This window comes from Trachypithecus francoisi, unplaced genomic scaffold (assembly GCF_009764315.1).
Source record: "Trachypithecus francoisi isolate TF-2019V2 unplaced genomic scaffold, Tfra_2.0 Contig00294, whole genome shotgun sequence".
Lineage (NCBI taxonomy): Eukaryota > Metazoa > Chordata > Mammalia > Primates > Cercopithecidae > Trachypithecus > Trachypithecus francoisi.
In genome coordinates, this window is record NW_022680550.1 from 65,580 (window position 1) to 92,807 (window position 27,228).

The window sequence follows — 27,228 nt, forward strand, 5'->3', positions numbered from 1 at the left end:
CCTGTGTTATTTTTCTCTGGCTGTTTTCAGGAATTTCTCTTTTATTTTTGATTTCTAGTTGTTTGACTATAATATGGTAAACCTACTTGTGGGTAACTGCGTTTATCCCCTTGAGGCTATTAGAGCTTCATACATATGTAGATTCTTCTTTCACCAAATTTGGGATTTTTCTTGTAATATTTTGTTCTGAGTCATTTTCTCTCCTCTGGAACTTCAATTATGTTAAGACCTTTTGGCCAGGTACAATGGCTTACGCCTGTAATCCTAACACTTTGAGAGGCTGAGGCACTAGGATTGCTTGAATCCAAGAGTTTGAGACCAGCCTGGGCAATATAGTGAGACCTCATCTCAGGTTGTGGGAGAAAACCTTTTAATATTGCCTCATGAGTCCCTGAGGCTTTCTTTTTTTTCTTTTTTCTTTTTTTTTTTTTTTTTTTTGAGACGGAGTCTTGCTCTGTCGCCCGGGCTGGAGTGCAGTGGCCGGATCTCAGCTCACTGCAAGCTCCACCTCCCGGGTTTACGCCATTCTCCTGCCTCAGCCTCCCGAGTAGCTGGGACTACAGGCGCCAGCCACCTCGCCCGGCTAGCTTTTTGTATTTATTTTTTTAGTAGAGACAGGGTTTCACCGTGTTAGCCAGGGTGGTCTCAAACTCCTGACCTCGTGATCCGCCCGTCTCGGCCTCCGAAAGTGCTGGGATTACAGGCTTGAGCCACCGCGCCCGGCCGGCTCTCTTTTTTTTCTATAAGATTGGATAATTTATCTTTATTTATCTTCAAGTTCATTGACTGTAATTACAACCATACTTTATACCCATATAGTGAATTTTCTGTTCTGGAATTAGTTTCTATTTTTAGAGATTTCCTGTTTATGCTTGATGAGTGTATTTCTTTTATGTCCAGTTAGCATTATAATAGCTTCTTTGAAATATTTGTCTGTTAAATCCATACCTGTTTCATCTTGTGATTGGTCTTCATTGATTGCTTTTTTTTTAAAAAGTTTCTTAATTTTTTTTTTTTTTTTTTTTTTCTGAGACAGAGTTGCTCTATCACCCCAGGCTGTAGTGCAGTGGTACAATCTCAGTCTCAACTCATTGCAACCTCTGCCTCCTGGGTTCAAGTGATTCTCCTGCCTTGGCCTCCCAAGTAGCTGGGACTACAGGCATGCTCTGCCATACCTGGCTAATTTTTGTATGTTTAGTAGAAATGGTGTTTCACCATGTTGCCAAGGCTGGTCTCGAACTCCTGACCTCAAGTGATCTGCCTCCTTTGCCTCCCAAAGTGCTGGGATTATAGGCTTAATCCACCACACCTGCCCCATTGATTGCTTTTTGATGACTGAGTTTTGTTTTCCTATTTCTTTGCAGGTCTGTTCATCTTGGATTATATAATAGATATTGTGAATGATACATTGTAGAGCCTCTGGATTCTGTTATGTTCCCTCAGAGTGTTGATTTTTACAGTCTTGTTTTCATCAGTCAAGTTGATTGGATTCAGATGTCAATCAACAGAAGGCAGCAGATGAAATATTTATTGTTTTATCTGGATTGCTTAGTACCTGTCCTGTGCATGTATAGTTCCAGTGATCAGCCAGAAATTTGAGTAGAGTTTATATATGAATTTGGAGTTCCTTCTTCTTAGGCTGTGTCCCTTTCAGCATTGTCCTCTGGCTTTCTAGCTGCTGTGGTTGTCCTGAACTCTGTCCTCAGATTCTTCAGGCCAGCAAGACTGTGGGTTTCTGAGTTTTTAGCTGTACCTCTCCCCTTCTTTTGGCATCTACTGGGGCACACCCTCAGGCTGAAAGGCATGAATAAAAAAACCACCTAAGCCAGGCACGGTGGCTCACGCCTGTAATCCCAGCACTTTGGGAGGCTGAGGCGGGCAGATCACGAGGTCAGGAGATCGAGACCATCCTGGTTAACACGGTGAAACCCCGTCTCTACTAAAAATACAAAAAATTAGCCGGGTGTGGTGGCAGGTGCCTGTAGTCCCAGCTACTTGGGAGGCTGAGGCAGGAGAATGGCGTGAACCTGGGAGGCGGAGCTTGCGGTGAGCTGAGATCACGCCACTGCACTGCAGCCTGGGTGACAGAGCAAGACTCCATCTCAAAAAAACAAACAAACAACAAACAAACAAACAAACAAAAACCACCTAGAGCCCTCCCTGCTTCCAAGGTATTGTTGATGTCCCTTCCATTTTATAGCTATTTTGGTCACTTTGTAGTGCCTACAGGCAGTTGTTTTGTAGTATTTTGCCCCGCGGTTTGTTATTTTTATCAATAACAAAAGTTGGTCTGATAGAACTGCTCAGTTAATACTGGAGAAGTCGAAATTCTCCATATTAGCTTTAACAGCAGCCTTAAAAAAACAGGATGATAGCTAATATTTGGCACTTTTTTTGTTATAAAAGCACTTTAATGTAGATTGTCTGATTTATCATAATTGTTAATGATACAGTGCTGCTACATGTTGTGCCAAAAATCTGAACAGGAAATGAGTCTGAAGTCTCTTCAGCATGATTACACGTATGAACTGATACGAAGCTAAAACGCAAATAAGTGGGGAGAAAGATAGCAGTGCAAACTATAGGTATGAAAGGGAATAGAAGAATTTTGTGCCTTTGGGGAGATGATGGTAAATGATGTCCATGTATGCATATGTAAATTAATGTCTTTCTGTATTAGTTCTTTTCATTTGTTATTTTCATTTATTTACTTGCCTTTTGAGATGGAGTCTCACTCTGTCATCCAGGCTGGAGTGCAATGGCACAATCTTGGCTCACTGCAACCTCCGCCTCACTGGTTCAAGTGATTCTCCTGCCTCAGCCGCCTGAGGAGCTGGGATTATGGGTGCGTGCTACCACGCCCAGCTGATTTTTGTAATTTTAGTAGAGGTGGGGTTTTACCATGTTGACCAGGCTGCTCTCAAACTCCTGACCTCAAGTGATCTGCCTGCCTCGGCCTCCCAAAGTGCTGGGAGTACAGGCGTGAGCCACTGTGCCTAGCTGCTTTTTGTTTTGTTTTTTCTTTTTTTTTTTTGAGACAAGGTCTCGTTTTGTCACCTAGGCTACAGTTTTGTGGCACAATCACGGCTCACTGCAGATCTGTCCTTCTGGGCTCGATTCTCATGCCTCAGCCTCCCATAGCTGGGACTATGAGCTAATTTTTACATTTTTTCTCCCAAGAAATCATGCCTAAGATTAAATTATTGTTTTTTTGAGATGGAGTCTCGCTCTGTTGCCAGGCTAGAGTGTAGTGGCGCAGTCTCGGCTCACTGCAACCTCCACCTCAATTGATTCTCTTGCCTCAGCCTCCCAAGTAGCTGGTACTACAGGTACATGCCACTACGCCCAGCTAGTTTTTGTATTTTTAGTAGAGACGGGGTTTCACCACGTTGGCCAGGATCGTTTAGATTACTTGACCTTGTGATCTACCCTCCTTGGCCTCCCAAAGTGCTGGGATTACAGGCATGAGCCACCACGCCCAGCCAATTATACATACATACAAGGTCTCACTACATTGCCCAGGCCTGTCTCAAACTCTTGGCCTCAAGCAATCCTCTTACCTTGGCCTCCCAAAGTGTTGGGATTACAGGCATGAGCCTCTGCACCTGGCCTTATTCTTTTATAAAACTTTTATTTATAATTTTAATAATGTTTATCACAGTTTGGAATTCTTTGTCTCTAAAAGAACCATTGGGAAAAGAATAATTTTTTATAAAATTTAAATTATTTAAAAATTGTTTTCTGTTTATTCACTACACTATAAGCTCTGAGGACCAGGACCATGTTTTTGTATGTCCAGCTCCTAGGCCAGTGCCTGACATGATTTTGAAGGAGGTGACAGGTAGAAATTAAAGAAATTTATTGGAAATGTTCCAAATTCGGATGATTTTCATTCTACTAAATAGTAGAAACATTTTGGGACTGGGTACAGTGGCTCACACCTTTAATCCCAGCACTTTGGGAGGCCGAGGTGGGTGGATCTCTTGAGCCAAGGAGTTTGAGACCAGCCTGGGCAACATGGTGACACCCAGGCTCTACAAAAGAAAAAAAAAAAAATACAAAAACTAGCCAGGTGTGGTGGTGTGTGCCTGTAGTCCCAGCTACTTGGGAGGCTAATGCAGGAGAATCACTTGAGCCCAGGAGGTGGAGGTTGCAGTGAGCTGAGATCGCACCATTGTACTCCAGCCTGGGTGACAGGAGTAAAATCTGTCTGAAAAAACAAAAAAAGGAAAATAAAAAATTGGAAGAGTTAAGGCTGAGCTCAATACTTTGAGCCTCAAAAGAAATATTCAGGCAGTGGTCTTGAGTAGTGAGACACCTGAAGTATGGAGATAGTGATGAAAAGCAGTCAATGCTTTTCATTCCCTCTTGCTTCTGTGTTTTAGGGTTCCGAGGCCCTGACATGATAGGGAGAATTCAGAGCAAGTATTTATAGGTTATTAGAATTGATTTTCTTAGTTGTTGTGAAACTGTCTTGTTCCACAGCTCTTGGATAAGCACAAGAATACAGAGAGCATGGTGGAGCTTCTGGACTTGTATCAGATGGAGGATGAAGCCTACAGCAGCCTTGCAGAAGCTACAACTGAACTCTATCAGTATTTACTACAGCCATTCCGAGACATGAGAGAACTTGCCATGCTACGAAGACAGCAGATCAAGGTATTTTTTTTTTTTAATTAATCCTAACTAGTAGCCTGCCTGTTTCATAGTTCTCAGCCTGAAAGGCCATGCGTTATCCACTAGAGGAACTTAAAAAAAAAAAAATAAAGGTACCTGGTCCTATTTCTGTGAAGTTTCTTATTTGGTAGATTAGGGCTGTAGCGTGAGCATCCATTCTAAAGCACCTCAAAAGGCAATTCTGCTGAGTAGCCAGGGTTGAGGATAGCCCAGAAAGTAATGTGTTCAAGTTAGCACAAAGTTATAAATACATTGGGAGGATCCCTATTTTCTCCCTTTCCTGCAGTTTCGTTCCTTCTCTAGTCATGTCTCTTTAATGTTTTGGAGACTCTGTAGTCTTAGACTTCATTACCAGAAATTTTGGGCAGGCTGAGCGTGGTGCCTCACACCTATCGTCTCAACATTTTGGGATGCTGGGGCAAGGGGATCAGTTGAGCTCCGGAGCTTGAGACCAGCCTGGGCAACATAGGGAGAACCCGTCTCTACAGAAAAAAAAAAAAAAAAAAAAATCAAACTAGCTGGATGTGGTGGTGCATGCCTATAGTCCCAGCTACTCAGGAGGCTGAGGTGGGCGGATGATTGCTTGAACCCAGGAGGTCGAAGCTGCAGTGAGCCATGATTGGGCAATACCTCGTCTCCAAGGGGAAAAAAAGAAGTTTTGGAAACATTTATTTTTTTTTGAAATGGGACCTCGCCATGTTGCCCAGGCTGGTCTCTAACTCCTGGGCTCAAGTGATCTGCCCACCTCGGTCTTCCAAAGTTGTGGGACTACAGGCGTGTGAGCCACCACACCCATCTCGTTTTGGGAACATTTCTTTTAGAAGAACTTGTAAGGAAAGTTTTAAGTTTTTAATGACAGAACTTTAAATACATGATATTTTTTAGTAGTATGTGAAGAAGTACATTACAAAAAATTTTTTTCAGCAGCTGCAGATCATGCCTATAATCCCAGCACTTTGGAAGGCCGAGGCAGGCAGATCACCTGAGGTCAGGAGTTCAAGACCAGCCTAGTCAACATGGTGAAACCCCGTCTCTACTAAAAATACAAAAATTATTTGGGTGTGGTAGTGCATGCTTGTAGTCCCAGCTACTTGGGAGGCTGAGGCAGGAGAATCGCTTTAACCTGGGAAGTGGAGGTTGCAGTGAGCCGAGATTGCACCACTGCACTCCAGCCTGGATGACAGAGCAAGACTCTGTCTCAGAAATAAAAGTAATTTTTTCCCCCACAACATGGCTGAAAAAGCATTTTTTGAGGCAAGCATTTAAGGGTTTGATTTTATAGCTGACCTTAAATGTTATGTGTAATTCACATATAAATGTTGCTGGACTAGAACATTAAAATTGTCTTTTTACATAATAGGTTAAATTGGAATATCATTATGTAAGATTGAGTATTTGAGAAAATTAGCAGTTCCTTTGAGAACCTTATGCATGGGGACAGGGATGAGTATATTTGAGAATGTATGAGAAAATAAGGTTGTCTGTGTGTCTTATTTTCTCTTTACTAATGTATCAGGGTGGAGAGTAGGACAGTCACATGACTCAGACGTATTCCTTTATCAGTACCTTTGAAAAATACTGTGCTGTCATCTTTTTGCAGGGTGGGGGGGTGGTTTGTTTTGGTCAGTTTTATTGTAAACTTGGCATTTGGGTTAAAACGGCAACATGGAACAAATCATTTTTAGACGCCAGAAATTCCTGTTTCTTTCTTTCTTTTTTTTTTTTTTTTTTGAGATAGCGTCTTTGTCACCCGGGCTGGAGTACAGTGGCATGATGTCAGCTCACGGCAGTCTCGACGTCCTGGGCTCAAGCAGTCTTCCCACCTCAGCCCCACAAGTAGCTGGGACTATGGGTGCATGCCACCACGCCCAGCTGTTTTTTGTCGTAGTTTTTGCAGAGGTGGAGGTCTCCCTCTGTTGCCCAGGCTGGTCTTGAACTCTTGAGCTCAAGCAGTCTGCCCACCTTGGCTGCCCAAAGTGCTGGGATTATAGGCATGAGCTACTGCCCAGCCTGGAAATTCCTGTTTCTTTAAATGAATTATAGATGGTTGTCTGCTAAGAACTTGACTAGAAGGCCAGGAATAAACTGGATGATATGGACACTCACCTACTTTAGACTGCTACATTGTTTAACAGACATAATCTCTATAGCACAGCAGTGACTATTCGGAACCTGTACGCATTCTTTTATATAATTATATCATGATTTGCATTGAGTATTAATATTAGCAAATTGATTGACCCTACTTGTCAGCCTGTATTGTCCACTAGCATCACTTAACTGCTACATTTTTCCTGGGAAGTAGAGTGTAGAGGAACAGAAAACATATTTTGAAAATTTGTGTCTTTTCTGGTGGTAAAAATGGTATTTCACTGCATTTCTTTTTCTAAGACATTGAGAAAATGCCCCGTCAATCATGACTATTATTTTATTCTTGATCCTACTTGTGAACTGCAAATTTAAGTTTTTGTTAGTCAACAGCTAGATTTAGTTAGCAGCTCGTACATTGCATTAGATTGAGTGTGTTGTATTGCTTTTAAAAAGATCCGCTAATTTAATTATCACACAACCTTGCAAGTTGGGTACTCTTATTATTTGTATTTTCCTACTTCATAGATAAGAAAACTAATATTGGGATAATTATGTACTTGTTCACAGCTAATTTGTAAGTGGTAGAACTGATACAGTACTCAAATCAGGCATTTCTGATTCCAAAGATTTTTTTTTTTTAACTGCATTACTGGTTACTTGTTACTTTTAAGTTAAAAAAATCTACTCAGATTTTTTAGATCTGGAGGAGCTAAAAAAAAAAAAGCAATTATAATTGATTTAGCAAAGTAATTGCTTTAGTAATAGAAAAAAAAGAAAATAATTTTTATTTTTTTACCTTTAAAACCTTTTTGTTAAAAAGTGAAACACAATCACACATTAACCTAGGGCCTACCCAGGATCAGGATCATCGAGCTGTCACTAGACCAATCAAACAGATTTTTCAGCTCCAATGTAATTTTATCGAACCCCCATTGTATATGTTTCATTGTTGACTGAAACATCATTACGCAGCACGTGACTACAATAGAATAATTTTCAGCAATGCAAAGGAGTGAACTGATAGACACAGCATGGGTAAATCTTAAAATCATGCTAAGTCAAAGAAGCCAAATACAAAAGAATATATTATGTGTAAAGGGGGATGGACTTAGAAGGGGCACAAAGAATCTTTTGGAGTTGATGGAAATGGTCAGTATTTGATTAATGTTGTTTCAGAGCTGTATACAGCTGTCAAAACTCATTGAGTTGACCACTCCAAATGGATTCACTTGGTTGTATATAAATTAAGCGATATTAAAATTGCTTACAGGAAATATGCTGAGGAAAAGACGCCTAACACAAAGAGCATAAACTTTGTGATACCTTTATTTGAAATTCTAGGCCGCGCATGGTGGCTCACGCCTGTAATCACAGCACTTTGGGAGGCTGAGGCGGGCAGATCACGAGGTCAGGAGATGGAGACCATCCTGGCTAACACGGTGAAACCCCATCTCTACTAAAACTACAAAAAAATTAGCCAGGCATGGTGGCGGCTCCTATAGTCCCATCTACCCCGGGGACTGAAGTGGGAGAATGGCATGAACCTGGGAGGCGGAGCTTGCAGTGAGCCGAGATCAAGCCACTGCACTCCAACTTGGGAGACAGAGTGAGACACCATCTCAAAAAATAAAAATAAGAAAAAAAATAAGAAATTCTAGAAATGATCATTTTGATCTGTACTGAGAGAAAGCTAAATAATTGTTGCCTGGGTTTAGGGGAAATTAACAGGGAGCAGGCACCACAGACTTCTTTGGAGTGACTCTTTAAATCTAGATTTTAGTGGGAAAAATGAATGTATAAATTTGTCAAAATCGATCACAGTTTACACTCAAAATGTTGCCTTTTGTGTGCAACTTACATCTCAATAAAGGTGGTTTTTTAAAAAAAAAGTTAAATGTGAAGACTGTACACACTTAAATAAGAAGCACACAAAATGGGGTGATTAAAGATACGTAAGAAGAGGGACTATCTAGTGCTTCACTATTGAAGAATGAACAAGAATTTTCAGTAGGAAGTGGGTATGTTACAATCTCTGTCGGAGATTGGAATGGAGAATATTCCCAATGAAGAGATGTACAAAGAGGAATGGTTTAGTGCTTATACTTAGTGCTTGTGTTTTAACCAGGCAATGTGGTATTGGCACTAACTGAATTGAATCTTCACACCAATCCAGCACCGTTGATGGTTGCCAGAAAGTAGCATGGTTGGGATTGAACACACATGTTTGGTAGCAAAACCTGCTTTTATCCACAGGGTGTGAATTGTTTGGTATGTTTTTAGTCTAAGGATTTATAGGAGATAAGAGGAAAGACGGTTGGAATGTTATATCTATGGACAGTTGTGTCTGTTGGGTTCTAATCAAAATATCAAACCGGTTATTTCAACAGAGAATAATAATAATGACTATTATTATTTTGAGATGGAGTTTCACTCTTGTTGCCCAGTCTGGAGTGCAAGGGTGCGATCTCACCGCAACCTCCGCTTCCCAGGTTCGAGCAATTCTCCTGCCTCAGCCTCCCCGAGTTACTGGGATTACAGGCATGTGCCACTATGCCTGGTTAATTTTGTATTTTTTAGTAGAGAGTGGGTTTCTCCATGTTGGTCAGGCTGGTCTCGAACTCCTGACCTCAGGTGATCCACCCGCCTCTGCGTCCCAAAGTGTTGGGATTACAGGTGTGAGCCACTGCACCCAGCCGTCAACAAGGAGAATTTAATATAAAGAATTTGTTAACTAGGTATAAAGTTGTTAACCAAATCATTGACCTTTTCTCTTTATGAAGAGCTTGATTTCCAAGGGCTTCATTAACCTAGGTATTAAACTATGATAGGAAGGAAGAGAACTTGACATCCCAAGTGTATAATGTATTTATATTTGTTTTTACATTTAATGTTTATGATAGTAACATAATATCTCACCTGTTAAGCATTAAGCAGCTCCTGCCTACCCAGCATTATTTTAGGCCTGGAAGTCTTTCTGAGATAGACACCCCTTTAGGGAGCTCACAGATTCTAAGTCTCCCACATTGGGTCTCAAAAATGTGATCCCCTGACTAGCAGTATCAGTATAACCTGGAACCCTGTTAGAAATACAGATTCTTGGGCTTCACCTCAGATCTTCTCTACTGAAACTCTAGGAATGGACCTCAGCAATCTTTGTTCTGACAGACTTTCCAGGTGATTATGATACACACTTAAGTTTGAGAACCACTAGCCTAATAAAATAGGACTTGAAACAACTTAGGGATTTAGCATACTGAACTGAAGGTTACAATTTTTCTGGGTGTGAGTTTTTCTGGGTCTTACCAATTGACTGCAGTATTAAATCTATGAAACTTCAAAAGTCAGTTAAAAAATAGCATTAAAAAGCACAGAAAGCATGTTTGTGTTCTTTGTATTTGTAGCTATAAATACATTGTGAAGGTAAAGATTAAACTAATCCAACAACAAGGTACAAGTTACTTTCAAATGAAAGTAAAATGAAGTTGAACTAGATGAACCTTTAGATTTTTAAATCCAGTGTCTTTAGTGGGTCAGAGCCAGTTGGCCTGTACCCATCATCTTGATCAACCATAAGCACTTCAAACAGATTGTCCAATTTATTTTTAAACACTTCCTGAAAGTAAATAAGCTAGAAACTGGAAGGCACTTGCATTTTTTTCTCTTGTAGTGAGTCACCTCATTTTGCCAGTTGTCTCCTAGTGAATTCTTGAATGTGCATTTCATTCTTATCCTAGCCCCCAGGGCAAGTCTGTAGGTGCCTTTCTGTGAAATAGAAAACTGCACCCCCTCCCTTCCCCCACCCCCACCCGCCCACTGCCACTCGCCCATCAGACAAATTAGGAAAGAGCCCTTTTTCATCAAGTGTAGAAATGCACATGGCCTGCAAAACATGGGCTGCATTTCAGTATCTACTCTGCCCCCTTGGTCAGGTGCTATTTATTGTGCAGGGTGCAGTTTTTACCACTGTATGCATCCACTGCATGCACACTGTGAACTAGGTGGTGCCACCATTGTACATTAAGATACTCATATCTCACCTGAGCTATATTTTCCTTTAGTTCACTTGAGTTTCAATTTCTTTAATTTTTTTTTTTTTAAAGCATAGTGTTTCACACTTGTCTTGGCTATAAGAATCTCTTAATATTTGCTCTGAATATAAAAACCCATGAATAGATACTAAGCTAATCATGTTGTTAGATCATTCAAGAGTTATCTTCAGGCAACTCCAGGGTCCGGAAAATTTGCATTTTGGGTGCTGTTACATTAGTATATTCAGTTTTCTCCCCCCATCTTTGTGATGGTACGTTCACAGATTTATCTTGGCATTTGTTTTACCAAAGAATCTAAGGTGGATTTTCCCCCTACTATGTTTCTTACGTAAAAGCCAGTATCCAAGTACTATGCTTCATAATAATCCCATGCCAGGAAATTTGTATTTATAAACTAGTTTCACTATCGTAGCTGACACACGCTCTTTTTCCATGTTAAAAACAGGCACTGTTTTCTTTCTAGCACTGAAATTGAAAACAGAGGTGTCATTGTTTTTAGCACATGATCCAGCTACCCAGTGCTGCACATCTTCAAATTTGCCAAGTTAGGAAAAGTACTTAGTACCCTTGTTTAATGTCTTAGGTACAATAAACTATTAAACAAGTTCCTTACCAATTGGCTGCAACATTAAAGCTATGAAAAGTCAGTCAAAAGATAGCATTTAAAAGCATAGAAAGCATGTTTATGTTCTTTGTGTTTGTAGCTGTACTCATATTATAAAGGTAAAGACATTAATCCAACAACAAAGTACAAGTCACTTTCAAATAACTTGTCACAGGTTTTTAAGAAAATTTTTTTTCCTCTTCAAAAAGCCATAATAGGCTGGGCGCAGTGGCTCATGACTGTAATCCCAGCACTTTGGGAAGCCGAGGTGGGCCTGAGGTCAGGAGTTCAAGACCAGTCTGGCCAACATCGTGAAACCCCATCTCTACTAAAAATAAAAATAAAAATAATAAATTAGCCGGGTGTGGTGGCGTGCTCCTATAATCCCAACTACTTGGGAAGCTGAGGCAGGAGAATTGCTTGAGACTGGGATGTGGAGGTTGCGGTGAGCCGAGATTGCGCCACTGTACTCCAACATGGGCAACAGAGCAAGACTCCATCTAAAAAAAAAAAGAAGCCATAATGCAAGTTTTTACACTTTTTTTTCTTTCTTCTCTATCAATAAATGGTACATGGGCTTAACCATGCAAGTAAGAATGATTTTTGTATTAAGATTTTTGAATTCTGAACACTATTAAATTTCTGTTCCATAGTTGTGTCTGTTGAAAGCTAATCAGAAAAACTAGTTATTTCAACAGAGAGAATCTAATATAAAGAATTTGCTAACTAGGCCGGGCGCGGTGGCTCAAGCCTGTAATCCCAGCACTTTGGGAGGCCGAGACGGGAGGATCACGAGGTCAGAAGATCGAGACCATCCTGGCTAACACGGTGAAACCCCGTCTCTACTAAAAAAATACAAAAAATTAGCTGGGCGAGATGGCGGGCGCCTGTAGTCCTAGCTACTCGGGAGGCTGAGGCGAGAGAATGGCGTAAACCCAGGAGGCGGAGCTTGCAGTGAGCTGAGATCCGGCCACTGCACTACAGCCTGGGCGACAGAGCTAGACTCCGTCTCAAAACAAACAAACAAAAAAAGAATTTGCTAACTAGATATAAAGTTGTTAACCAGATAATTGAGAAGGCAAGAAAGTAACTCTAAGGTACCTCAGAGGAAGCAGCTGTAAAAACAGCTACCACTCCTTGGGTTGGAGAAACAAAGAGAAGGGGTTGGAATTATTAAAACTGAAGCATAGAGGAGGAACCCCGTGGAGCTGACCTGAAAAACAGGGCATTGCTTGCCTGGTGCTTAATGGAGAGACCTAGTTCTCAGAGGATTCAGTACTGAGGGATTGGTTTGTCTTGGTGTTGTACTATGAGCCTAGGGTTGAAAAAACTGCAAATTAGATTCTGTTATTGCTTCAGAAAGGAACTGCTGAGGCTGGGGTGAAATAAGGCTGGGGTGATGCTGACAGGAACAACAACCTGCTGAAGTCAAGGGATGCAGATAGAAGCATATCTCCTCCTTCTTCCAAACTCTCCTATTGGCAAAGGCTGAATGTGATTTGCACTCTCAAACCTAGCATCACAAGACAGAAGGATGAACTTGGAGATGAATAGACAGGAATGTACACACATCTTCAGACTTTGAAAGTTAAGGAGAACTAGCTTAAGGTTTTAGGTACAATCGACTAATTACAGATCTTTAACCTTTGGACAGATGTTGTAGCTGCTGAGTTTTAAAAGTCAGTTAAAGGCTGGGTATGGTGGTGTGCACTTGTACTCTCAGCTTGCTGGGAGACTGAGGCAGGAGAACACTTGAGGCTGAGAGTTTGAGGCTGCAGTGCGCTAATGATTGTGCCTGTGACTAGCCCCTGCACTCCAGCCGGGGCAACATAGTGAGACCCCCATCTCTAAAGAAAAGAAAAACTTAGTTAAACAGCAGCTTAAAAGAAAAGCATACTGGGCATTCGAGTATTTCATATTCCGTATATTTGAATATATTAAGGTGGCAAACTATGTTATCTTCACATAATTGTCCAAGGATTTAGACTTTTCAAAGAAGGTATAACTTCTCTAATTTCCATTTGTATTGTTAAATAAAGTGTAATCATGTCGTTGAAAAGAACTTCTATTATAATATCCTGAGTAAGGGATTTAAGTTTTGACTTGTAGCATTATTAAATTTCTATCCCATACTTGTAAATCCTAATTCTATGCTTTTAAACCTGTATGTTTTCAATTCAGAGGTAATTGCAATAAAAGAAAGCACACATGCTGATTTTGTTATAGCAAACAACTCCACTAGAATCCGTAAATCTAAGATGAAGTCTAAATATGTCACTTAGTGGGTAGAATCCCACAGTGGTTTCCTGTCAAATTAAATACACAATCCTTAGCCTGACATTTTAAATGCCTTTTAAGACAACCTCATATGATAACAACCTGCTTTCCTAATATCTCTCATTACTTTCATTTTTCTCTCCTGAAAGCAAGCAGGCTGGACTGCTTTCCATCCATTAGCAGGCACAGAAATTTTTAGGCTTTAGCTCAGATTGCTCCTCGCCTCTGGCATGCCGTTTCAGTGGTTTTTCTCTCCTTATGTGCCTGTCAAAATGCCACCCCTTCTTCAAAGCCATCTGCAATTTATCAGCCTCAACGAAGTTTGTCCTCATCTACACAACTGATATTCTTTCCCCACAGTACCATTTATTTTTCTCAAAGGTGTTTTACCCAGAGACACACTTAACCATCTGGCTAAAATTCTGTTAATATAAAATTCTCATTATTCCCAGATATTACTCATTATTCCCTTTAAAAAGTCTGCCGAGACTTTGCACCCAGATCTACACCTGATGCTCCCCTTGATGTCTTAGGCATGCTCACTCATGACTTTTTTTCATATTCTAATTCTTTTTTTTTTTTTTTTTTTAATTTTTAATTTTAGTTGAGATGGGGTCTTGCTACGGTACCCATGCTAGTCTCCAACTCCTGGTTGCAAGCAATCCTCCCTGTCTGTCTGGGAGCAAAAGGAAAGCAGTTTTTGCATGTCTCGGCTCCCAAGCTTATCTTGCCCTTTGATACAGTAAGTTTGGGGTCCTGAGATTTTATTTTCCTTTCACAGCATTGTTTAGAGACTATGTATGGGTTGTAGGCCGGGTGTGGTGGCTTACGCCTGTAATTCTAGCACTTTGGGAGGCTGTGGTAGGTGGATCATTTGAGGTCGGGAGTTCGAGATCAGCCTGGCCAACATGACAAAACCCAGTCTATACTAAAAATACAAAAATTAGCTGAGTGTGGTGGCGGGCATCTGTAATCCCAGCTATTCAGGAAGCTGAGGCAGGAGAATCACTTGAACCTGGGAAGCGGAGGTTGCAGCAAGCCAAGATCGCACTGCTGTACTCCAACCTGGACAACAAAGCGAGACTCTGTCTCAAAAAAAAAAAAAAAAAACAAGGCCGGGCGCGGTGACTCAAGCCTGTAATCCCAGCACTTTGGGAAGCCGAGACGGGTGGATCACGAGGTCAGGAGATCGAGACCATCCTGGCTAAAACGGTGAAACCCTGTCTCTACTAAAAGAATACAAAAAAACTAGCCAGGCGATGTGGCGGGTGCCTGTAGTCCCAGTTACTCGGGAGGCTGAGGCAGGAGAATGGCGTAAACCTGGGAGGCAGAGCTTGCAGTGAGCTGAGATCTGGCCACTGCACTCCAGCCCGGGCGACAGAGCGAGACTCCATCTCAAAAAAAAAAAAAAAAAAAAACAGGGAGAATATGGGTTGTCTTATTTCTACCTTCAAAATTCATTACTAGCTTTTTTGTGACTTAAGGATACTTGGTCAGTGTTTTTTTAAGTGTGTCATGGGTGGATTAACATTTTGCCTGTTTTTTTGTTGTTGTTGTTTTTTAATTTATCCTAATAAAGTTGTCATTGGCTTCATATATAACTTGCTGATAGCCATTTCTCTATATGTGGTAAAGCAAGATTGTATGTATAAGTGATCCATTGCAGTTCTTGATTGTACCTTTCTTCCATGTTAAAACATACATATGTAGTGTTTTGAAATATACTTTTAATATTATCACTTCTTTAAATTTTGTTTTAGCATTCACCCGGTTCATTCCTGTCTATCCTTTGATTTTCAGCTATCTGAGCCACTGTGCCTGGCCTTCCTCTGTTATCGTTATCTAAAGCCTTTTCAGTATGCATATAGGCTGGTTTTTATATTGTCAATGTTTTCTATTGTTTTATATAGTGGCTGTTAAGGAAATAAACAATTTAAATAATTTTGGGGGGGGAATAAATAAGTCTTAACCAAAAAAGATAGTTTATCATAGAGGAGGAAATAAATTCCTCATCGAGACACCTAAAAACAATCAGTCTTAACATATTGGTATATATCCTTTGCCTATGTATGGAGTGAGAGGGGGATGGAAGAAAGGGCAGAATGGGGAATAGTTTCTGTGTCAAATAGGTTCAGTATTATTGTTAATTCACTTGTTTTGTAAACTAATAGCTTCTCCTCTGGAGCAGGGAAGAACATGTATTCTTTCTGGTATATAAACTTTAAATGTTTGAGGAATGAGTAGAAGATGCGAACTTAATTTTTTCTTTTTCTCTCTGAAGATTTCCATGGAGAACGATTATCTGGGACCTCGAAGAATTGAGAGTCTACAAAAAGAAGATGCTGACTGGCAGCGGAAAGCTCACATGGCTGTACTGTCTATTCAAGATCTTACTGTCAAGTATTTTGAAATAACAGCTAAAGCTCAAAAAGGTAGGTTTCTCAGTAAATTTATCCTTCAGGTATTTTTGAAAATGAGTGGTTAAGTATTTTATGTTCAGAAAAATTACATACAAAAGTATGTAGGTAGGCGCGGTGGCTCACGCCTGTAATCCCAGCACTTTGGGAGGTGGAGGCAGGCGGATCACCTGAGGTCGGGAGTTCGAGACCAGCCTGACCAACATGGAGAAACCCCGTCTCTACTAAAAACACAAAATTGGCCAGGCGTGGTGGCACATGCCTATAATCCCAGCTACTAGGGAGGCTGAGGCAGGAGAATTGCTTGAACCTGGGAGGCAGAGGTTGTGGTGAACCATGATTGTGCCATTGCACTCCAGCCTGGGCAAACAAGAGTGAAACTCCGTCTAAAAAAAAAAAAAAAAAAGGAAAGTATGTAAAGATCACTCATAATCCCAGCAGTTACAGAAAACCACTATTAGCAAATTAAGGCACGTCTTATCAGTCTTTTCATAGATATATATATTTAAATATATATAATTTAAATATGAATAGTAAATATGTTTCTACTAAGATACTGAGGAAAAAAGCATAAAACCTCACAGAATTAATGTTTTCCTCGAAACTTTGAAAGTGAATAACACTGGACATGTGAGAGTATTTTTAAAGTTTCTGAAAGCTAATTTTACAAGTGTTTTAACTGCAGAATGTTATTTCTGAGGACAAATCAAAGACATTAGAATCTAAGATACTTTCAAATTATATTTTAGAAATGTTGGCTGGGCACCGTGGCTCATGCCTATAATCCCAGCACGTTGGGAGGCTGAGGCGGTGGATCACGAGGTCAAGAGTTCAGGACCAGCCTGGCCAAGATGGTGAAACCCCATCTCTACTAAAAATGCAAAAATTAGCCGGACATAGTGGCGGATGCCTATAATCCCAGCTACTCAGAAGGCTGAGGCAGAGAATTGCTTGAACCCGGGAGGCAGAGATTGCAGTGAGCCGAGATCACGCCATTGCACTCCAGCCTGGGCAACAGAGTGAGACTCCATCTCAAAAAAGAAAAAAAAAAGTTATAAGCAGTTTATCATGACAGCAGGATTTGTTTTTCTTTGGTCAGTGAAACTTTTTCAAATGCTTCAGTATTAAGTTGTTGTCTTAATTTCTCTTTTAAAAATTATTAATAGCTGTGTACGATCGAATGCGAGCTGATCAGAAGAAATTTGGTAAAGCATCATGGGCAGCGGCTGCTGAACGGATGGAAAAACTCCAGTATGCAGTTTCTAAGGAAACTTTGCAGATGATGAGAGCTAAAGAGATATGCTTGGAACAGCGGAAACATGCACTAAAGGAAGAGGTAACAAAAATCATCAGAAAAATAAAATCAGAAAAAGTTAACAATTTGTCATTTTAATCTTTGTACAAGACTTTTTTTTTATTCCATAGGCAGTACTTTTATGCCATCTCCATGAGATGAAAACACTTAGAATAGGTCCTGTGACTTAAGTTGTCATTAGAAGAGTTAGACGTATCATATTTCACAGCATCCCAGTGTGATGGTTGGCAGCACTGTACTGTTGATCAGAGGGGCCAGCATCAGAATTTCTTAGTTTCTGTAGTTTTTTGTACTGTAAAAACATAAAGCTTTCCAGCAATTATTTAAAAAGTTTCACTGACCAGAGAAATTTAGTAAAATTTCTTAGGCAGTGGCATTTTGTTAGGATTTATTATATAATGCTTTCATACCACTACATTTTGGAACTTCCCATTTTATTCCTACTGGAACACACCGGTCTCTCCGATCTCACACCTCCTCTCTACCCCCTACAGTCGTTGTCTATCCTTTTTTACTATTGACTTGGGTATAAATATTCATACTTACTTTGCGGGTTGTCCCTATTGGCTTGAAAACACTGAGTACATATTTATTAAAGTAGCACATTTTAGTGTCTAGAGAAAAACAAATCATCATCTCTGCTTTAGTTATAAGAATACAGCTTTATGTAAAATATGTATTTTTTTTTTTTTGGCTTAGGTTGTACAGCAAGATGATTCTCATTGACATTTTTGAAGTGCTTATGCTCATATACATGTGTTTAAAAAATAGTATATGAAGTAACCTATAAGGTATCATACCTGCAATCTAGAAATCTTTTTGTTGATGGATTTTTATCATTATTTCATTTTCCCCTTATTTTTATTTACTGGCTATTTGAAGGTAAAATTGGAACTTGGCTTATCCGGGAAATTGTTCACACTTTATATTCAGAATCTCTGTGCATGGATTTCATCCCCATCTCATGTTCCCCTGAGGCATTTCTACTGTAATATCCTTTTCTAATTAGCTTGTTCCTCTCATGTTACTAGCTCTCTGGAGTTGTCTTAAATTCTAGAACTTTTAAACTTAAGTCCCTCTTTTTGCTTGAAAAAGAGTACCACCTTTATCTTCATCTTTGTTGTTGTTGTTGAAACAGTGTCTTGTTCTGTCACCCAGGCTGGAGTGCGATCACAACTCACTGCAGCCCTGATCTCTTGGGGCTCAAGCAGTCCTCCTACTTCAGGTTCCCAAGTAGCAGGCATGCACCCCCCCCACACCTTGCAAATTTTTATTTATTTACTTATTTTTTGTAGAGATGAGGTCTGATATCAGTGTGCTTTCTTTCCCTGGCAGAGGATTTTAACAATTCCCTATCTATTTATAATTCCTTGATAATTTCTGTGAACATACATGATCTGCTAGAATATTGAGCTGAATACATAATAGTCTTAAAGATTAGCTACTTATTTTTGTCTTTCTCCTACAAGCATATAGCTAAATTATGATTAAGGTTATATTCCCCTCTTTCAGTTTTAATTCATCAGGTATTTATTGAGCATTGATTATATACCATGGTGGATTTGAGCTTAGGATTTGGACAGTACTGTCCAGCAGAACGCCCTGTAATCGTGGAAATGTTCTATGTTTACTCTCTCCAGTAGGGTAGTTTTCAGCAATATGTGGCTAATGAGCTTTTGAAATGAGGCTTATGCAACGGAGGAACAGCATTTTAAATTAAATTTAACCACATGTGGCTTGTGGCTACCTTACTGAACAGAGCACCTCTGTAGATCTCAGTTCTGCAAACTTAACTCCTTATGAAAGCTTCAGTGAGTTCCTTAACCTATGAAATGTGAATATTGTATACCTTCTAGGGGTGTTACGATTTCATGAGTTAATGCATATAAAGCATTTGCTGTAGCACTTGACATAGAGTAAGACCTGGATAAATATTAGTGATTATTACTTTAATTCTATGTTATGTTTTGTGCCAGTATCACAGAAGGGAATACAGAGAAGAAAAAGATACATAATTTCCATGCCTAAGATGTTTACTTGCCTCAACCAACATTTCAGGGTTCAGTAATACAGAGAAGAAAAAGATACATAATTTCCATGCTTAAGATGTTCACTTGCCTCAACCAACATTTCAGGGTTCACAAAGCGTGCAGTTGACTAGGTGATGTGGCATTTTGTATGGGCCTTGCCAGAAAGTTCTAATAGTAAGAAGCTGTGATGTGGTAGACACAGCCTGAGTCTGAGCTGAGGTGGGGTTTTTGAGGTCTTTGTCTAGGCAAGGAGATCGGTTTTTAGTTTTCATTTTATTTGTCAATAAGTAGATTATTCCATAGGTGCACACTATGTGTTTCAAAGAGTCTAAATACAAAAAGGTAGGTTCCACTGTAAAGGCCTTAGTTTATATTAAATTCTGTTTTCACCATATAAATTCTGTTTTGGCAGCAGTTAGAGAAAAGTTTAAAATGTTTTAGTCCCTGTCCTTAGTGCTTTATGTATATTATCTTGTTAAATTCTCAAACATAACCTTTTATGCTATAAGCCCAAAACCATTATCTGAATTCCCTGAAGACAGATATATTTCAGAATCCTAGGGTTTTTTTTAGATTTTAGAAAGGTAAGATAGAGCATATAACTTCAGACAAGTGTTATTAATCCACTAATGAAACACATGGTCACATTAAATGGAATAAGGATTAAAAATAGTTTATGAAAAATTCACATCATGTTTTTCCACAAATGGATTGTGAGATTTGGTTTGGCATTAAATTATGGGAATTTTCAGTTTTCCAGGATTTCTGACATGTGGAATTCAAATAATTCTGTCAACTTGTGTTACCCTTATTTGTGCATTTGTTACTGGTGAAACCTGTATTTATACTTGGGCTTGTCTTATGTTCGTTCTTTCTACATAATACGGCTAGGTTTAATTGAAAACTTGCCCTTAATGTCATTCCCCTTATGCTGTCCAAGGATTTTATGACCCTTTAAAAAGAAGATAGAGCCTTGCCCTGTCCCCAAAGCTGGAGTGCAGTGGCACAATCATAGCTCACCGCAAGCTCAAACTCCTGGGGCTCAGAGCCCCTACTGTCTCAGCCTCCTAAGTCACTAGGATTACAGGCACATGCCACTATGCCTGGCTGTGACTTATTTTCAAACCCTCATTTCATTTCTTGACTGCATATTTTCTGTAACTCAAACAGTGGTGGATGCTTAGTATTTTTCAAATGAATGATTCAGTCCACAGGTAGCTTTTTTAATAGTCCTCGAATGTCTTTGGAATTTTCTAGCACGGTAGGGTGAAAGGCACAACAAGGGCATAATTCATTTGCATAGTTTGCAAAAAGTGCCACCAGTCAAAATAGGTATACATGAAAACTACTTTATCATTATTACACATGGTGAGAATGATTGTGGAGTCAGCAGGGTATGTTGTACTTACCTGGATGTATGGACATGAATTGGTACTTCATCCCCTTACTAGATTTACTGTAAAACAGTAACAATAACACTTTGATATTTTTCCTTATTTTTTGGCTGATAATCCCTAATTTTTTCTAGTGGAAGGTGCACTCTCGTAGGAATCAGGAGAATTGAGTCTAGCTCAAACTTTGCTAGTCATTACCTGGATCACATTGGGAGGTTACAATTTGGTTTGGGGTACTGATATCCTGATACTTGAAGTATGTTTAGGAGAGTAAAAGTTGAGCTATTTTAAGGTAGCCAATTTTTCCTTTGAGTATTTAAACTACTTTCAGGGCTTCTTTCTTCTTGCCCAGGGAAGCACTCCTCTCGGGTATAAAAAAGACACCGCATTGTGGCACCCACCTTCCCTGCACTGCTCCATTATCTGGAATTAGTTCTCTTTTCACTCTGGTTTCTGTTCCCCTTAGTTCTGTGGCTGTCAGCTGAGGACAGGAAAACTCAGTCTGGAAATTTCAGATGTTAAAACAGGAAATTTGGAGCAGGGCGCCTATTCCATACCTCTTCATTTCTTATACTAAGGATTTTGCCTCCACGTTGAAGATTAGATAGACCTCAGAGTATTATTTTGCCCTCACAGATTCCTCTGAGTCATAGCACCCTTTCTCCTTTGCTGATCTCATAAAAGCCCTGTATGTTCTGGTTCTACAACCCTTTAGCTTTTCCCAAAGTCCACCACTGACCTATTGTTTGTCCTTTCAGAGGTTGGAATTTAACAGACTCCTTCACTGCTTGTCTGCCTCTGATGAGGTTTTGATTGTCTTTAGACCACAGCCCTTGGCAAATCCACCTCTGGACTCTTGGTCTAGAAAGAACTCACGGAACCAAAAAATTGAGGGTGAGGTCACTTCTTGTAAGAGAATACCCACTTCCTTTCTCAGTTTGATTTTTGATATTGAGTGTGTCCTAGTAGCATTGTGCTTCTCAAGTGCTTTTAAAGTACACTGGCCCTGGGCTGCAGTCAAAGTACTGTTCTCTTTGTGGTTGACACAGCTGATAGTGTAAAAGCATGTCACTGGGGGACTTTCAACCTTTTTCCTTAGCAAAGAGATTGGACAGGAGAGAGAAATTTACAGAGTGCTAGGGGAAGAACTTAGCAGAACATCATGCGCGTAGCAGAAAATGGTCACTTATTTGGGTAAAACCAGAGTAATGAAAATGAACTAACAGCCGGAATCTGAACAGTATCACTGGAAAGTAATCTTAGATTAAGGTTTTTAGACTGGTTTACACTAAGGTTTTAACCTAACGATTCCCCACTTGAGAATAAAACCTTCTAACATTAGATATCTTACCTGTTCGTATGCTGTGGTTATAGAGAGTGTGGGCGCAGATATTGGAACAATGTATATCCTACAGCTGTGTTTCCAGAGCTGGGCAAGAGCCCCAACACAGTATGAAAAGGGATGTTTATCATCTAAAGTGGCAAGTCCACGAGTCTCAGGGCAGACACTATTCCTTGGTTATTTGATGACTTAGGACAAAAACAAGAGTTCATATTGTTCACATTCCTCTCTCTAGCCGCTATAATTAAACCCACTTTGGTGGTGTTATATTCATTGTCACCCATAAAATATTCCCTAACGCAGCAGGATCATTCACAGTCTTACACTTAGATAATCTATTAAGTATCCGTTTATAAAATACTCATAAAACAAAGTACCACTGTATTTAATTCACCTGGTTATTTTTCAGTTTTTACCACTGCACATTTAGACTGGAGCCTAACCATTGCTTTTCAGTTCAAAATTCTTGTGAAAGGGATTTGAAATTATATTTTAAGAAAAAAAATTCTAGTTATTGGGTAAGACTGTGTAGATACCTAGACTGTAAAGCAAAAGCTGGAATTTTCTTTAAAACATATTCTTTTTATATGCTGACAGATTTTACCAACCTCACCAGACAAAAGGGATCATTTAGGAAAACAAGAATTCACTGTCTTTTTCCCTGTGGGTTGTCCCTGACAGTCAAGTATTTCTTTGGTATTCTGGGACCCCAGTGATGTCTCACATGACCTCGTAAACAATAATCTTAATAATTTTTCCTTTTGTTCCTCCTGTGTCCTCCTTTGAAGGTCACTCCTTGGGAAACCACTTGAATCCAGGGCTCCTCACCATTGCTCTGTTGGCTCTGAGGGCACACTGATGCCCATGTCGGGGCTTTCCTGGAGCTTCTAAGCATGAACCTTTAAACTACCAAAGCAGTGGTGCTGTGTTCTTGGGAGAATGCTTACTGTCTCTAGAGAACTAGGCTTGTCCTTCACACCTCACTGACTCCTGAAAAGCCATTCCTTTGGCTTCTTTTATCTGCCTTTCTCCATAGAGCCAAATAGAAAGCCATAGAAATAGTAGGGTTAGGAACCTGTTACCTAAAGTACACTTTCCCCTTGGTGGTTTCATTCAGATTCGTGTCAAAAATTTTCCCTCTCCAGGACCAAGAACCGACCAACCAAGCAAACCTCACAGAAGACCATCCACCACTTTATGAGCCATGCCCAGAAATTTCTGGATCTCACTTTAAGTTCAGCTTAGGATGCTGATTACATTTATCTAAAGTGATACCTTACGGATTGCAAGCATTTCTGTCTAAAGCAATTGTCTTCTGCTGTTCCACTCACGTATTCTCACCTCACTCTACAGTCAACAGATCCCAGAACCCAGCCAGTCTGTGACCATGAAACAAAGCAAAACCCCAGAAATGTGGCATTAACCAGCTTTTACCATTCTTGTAAATATCTGAGAATGGCCCCATCATTTTCATATATCTCTATGAAAAGAGCAACTACATAACTTAGCATCCACTTTTGAGAGGGAAAGCATTTATATCCAGATGATACATGTATTATCACCATAAATATCCATAAGTATAACATAAATATTAAAACCTTATTTTTACCTTATTTGCCTACTTCCACCATATAATGACTTGATTATTAATGTTTTATATATATATATATATATATATATATTTTTTTTTTTTTTTTTTTTTTTTTTTTTTTTAAAGTCTAGAGTCCATGCCTACAAGTTTCTTTCTTTTTTTTTTTTTGAGACGGAGTCTCGCTCTGTCGCCCCAGGCTGGAGTGCAGTGGCCAGATCTCAGCTCACTGCAAGCTCCGCCTCCCGGGTTTACGCCATTCTCCTGCCTCAGCCTCCCGAGTAGCTGGGACTACAGGCGCCTGCCACCTCACCTGGCTAGTTTTTTGTATTTTTTAGTAGAGACGGGGCTTCACCGTGTTAGCCAGGATGATCTCGATCTCCTGACCTCGTGATCCACCCGTCTCGGCCTCCCAAAGTGCTGGGATTACAGGCTTGAGCCACCGCGCCTGGCCTGCCTACAAGTTTCTTTCTGAGAGCAGTTACTTAGTAGGTTTATGCTATCTGATTAGTATTAATTTTTAATACTAACTTGATTTTTTTTTCTTGTCCCCACCAGCTAGAAATATTTTAATTTGTATTTTCAATGCAGATGCAGAGTTTGCGGGGTGGTACAGAAGCCATAGCCCGATTGGATCAGTTAGAAGCTGACTATTATGACCTGCAACTTCAGTTGTATGAAGTACAGTTTGAAATCTTGAAGTGTGAAGAGTTACTATTGACAGCGCAACTAGAAAGCATCAAAAGACTTATATCAGGTATGGCGTGCATTTAACCACTTAAGTTCACAAAAGATTGAATATGTGAGAAAATACATATGGACACCAGGTGTGTTTCTTCTGTTAAGACATTTAAAGAATTGTTTTCTATAGGGATAGTGTTGGAGGGGTGATTTCGAGCATTTATTGAGCACTTACTGTTTACCAGATACTGCTGAACACTTTGCATACATTCACTCTATGAGGTGTATTAAATAATCACCATTTACAAAGAAGCTTAAGAGGTAGTGGCTTTGCCTGAGGTTACAGAGCCAGTAATGAGATTAGAACCCTGTTCTGTCCAAACCCTAGCCCATATTCTTTACCACTACTCTTTTTTGCTGTTCTATAACAGAAAAAAGAGATGAAGTGGTGTACTATGACACTTACGAAAGCATGGAGGCAATGCTGGAGAAGGAAGAGATGGCAGCATCTGCATACTTACAGAGAGAAGAGCTGCAGAAACTTCAGCAGAAAGCACGCCAGCTGGAAGCAAGACGTGGACGGGTTTCCGCCAAGAAATCCTACCTCAGAAATAAAAAGGTATTTAAATATTGCTTTTGTTCATTATTTATTCTTTTATCCATATCTACTATTCTCATCTGTTTTGTCCTTAAAACGTGCATATGTTTTAAAACTAAGCGCAATCTCTTATCAGGGCTCAATGCATTTATAGTGCTCTGAGAATTGCCCTCTTAAACACATTGGAACAGCCAATAGTGTTCTCTTTACCTCAAGAAACACTAACACTGACTCTGCTAAAGGGCACGACTACAGGATCCCTAATAATGCGATTCCTGGCTCCCTTTTTGTTTAAGGAGGCCCAGGGATGTTTTTTACAAGCTGTAATTCTGACCTTAATCTTAAAGGAGTTTTATAGATTGTTATTTCTTTATTTAACTTTGATTACATTTCAAAATGTTTGATTCTTGGTATTTGGAATAGCTCATTTTGTGTAAATGTGATTCTTCCTGTGTCTTAAAAAATGTTTTGCACTCTAGTCCAGATGTTAACTATCATGGAGCTGTTTCTAGTCACTGTAAGTGCAGAGTTGAACTCTGGAACTAGCTCTCCAACCTAGACCAAACTGATGACTGTGTGGTACTGATTTGCTTTAAGCTCAAATATTATAAAATATGCCATGTTCTCTGAGAACCCACCTTCCTGCTCTTCACTGCATTCCAAGACTACCACTTCCTTATTCCACGGCTACCACTTCCTTATTCCACAGAAAATCAATACCTTTGCTTTTTGAAATAGATAGCTCTTGCACATTAAAGAAACTCAGGCAGACATGTCTCCATAGTAAGTCAGGAACCCAGGACCTTCTATCACATTGTCCATCAACAGAACAGTTACCTTGCCATCCAGAGCCATGACTTTCACATAATTATGTGCCTTTGCACATAATTTCCCCGTGATAATGGTAATTGAAACCCACTGCTGTATCAGCCCTAGTTGTGAGCTTCATTTCATGTTCCAGTCTGCACCAACCAGGTAAACATTGCAGGCTGAGCATGGTGGCTCATGCCTGTAATCTCAGCACTTTGGGAGGCTGGGACGGGTGGATCACCTGAGGTCAGGAGTTCGAGACCAGCCAACATGGTGAAACCCCATCTCTACTAAAAATACAAAAAATTAGCGAGGCATGGTGGCATGCGCCTGTAATCCCAGCTACTTGGGAGGCTGAGGCAGGAGAATCACTTGAACCCAGGAGACAGAGGTTGCAGTGAGCTGAGATGGCACCATTGCACTCCAGTCTGGGCAACAAGAGTGAAACTCCATCTAAGGCCGGGCGCGGTGGCTCAAGCCTGTAATCCCAGCACTTTGGGAGGCCGAGGCGGGCGGATCACGAGGTCAGGAGATCGAGACCATCCTGGCTAACACGGTGAAACCCCGTCTCTACTAAAAACTACAAAAAACTAGCCGGGCGAGGTAGCAGCGCCTGTAGTCCCAGCTACCCGGGAGGCGGAGCTTGCAGTGAGCTGAGATCCGGCCACAGCACTCCAGCCCGGGTGACAGACTGAGACTCCGTCTCAAAAAAAAAAAAAAAAAAAAAAGAAACTCCATCTAAAATAAAAAAAATTGCAAATTGCAGTGATTTCAGCAGGTCCTATAGAACAGTTTTAGGGGAGAATGAAAAGTAAATAAGATTTTAGAAGAGCACACTTTTTAGGAATATTAGTAGTATTTTATATATTACTTTTAGGTGTATAATGCAGTACTTTTGAGATTCGGAATTTGCAAACCTGCAAGTTTTTGAAAATGCTATGCAATTCAGACTTAATTGAAAGTCTGATTTCATTTTAATTCACCAGTATGCTAGGCACATTGTTAGACTTAGGATACAAAGATGAGCATAGCATAGTCCCTCCTCCTCCCAGTCTTGTAGAGAAGGCAAACCAGGTGAACAGATGAGTGTTCTGCTGGCCAAAAACAGAGCCAGAGCAGGGAGTGAGGAAAGGCTTCTCTGAAGAGATGACACTTGTATTGGCTTTTAACATCTGAATAAAAATTGGCCAGATTGATGGTGTTGGGGTAATTACAAGCAGGACAGAATAGTGCTTAGCAAAAACACTGAAGTGGAAAACAGGATGGTTTGTCAGAGCATTCTACATTGTAAGACATGCTGCAGGGCAGGGACCAGGTTACAGGAAATTTTACATACCACATTAACAAGCCTGAGC

General features: G+C 40.1%; 1 protein-coding gene across 2 annotated transcripts in view; it reads left to right on the forward strand.

Annotated features, from left to right (window-relative positions):
- Positions 1-27,228, forward strand: part of LOC117083145 (junction-mediating and -regulatory protein) — an 88,220-nt gene that overhangs the window by 36,004 nt on the left and 24,988 nt on the right. For both annotated transcript variants that reach the window (XR_004436971.1, XM_033210474.1), the window contains exons 2-6: positions 4,486-4,659; positions 15,980-16,130; positions 17,282-17,451; positions 24,376-24,541; positions 24,897-25,084. Coding sequence is in view for 1 of the 2 variants with exons in the window: in XM_033210474.1 (XP_033066365.1) it covers positions 4,486-4,659; positions 15,980-16,130; positions 17,282-17,451; positions 24,376-24,541; positions 24,897-25,084 (849 nt within the window). In the remaining variant the exon portion in view is untranslated. The remainder of the gene's footprint in view (positions 1-4,485; positions 4,660-15,979; positions 16,131-17,281; positions 17,452-24,375; positions 24,542-24,896; positions 25,085-27,228) is intronic.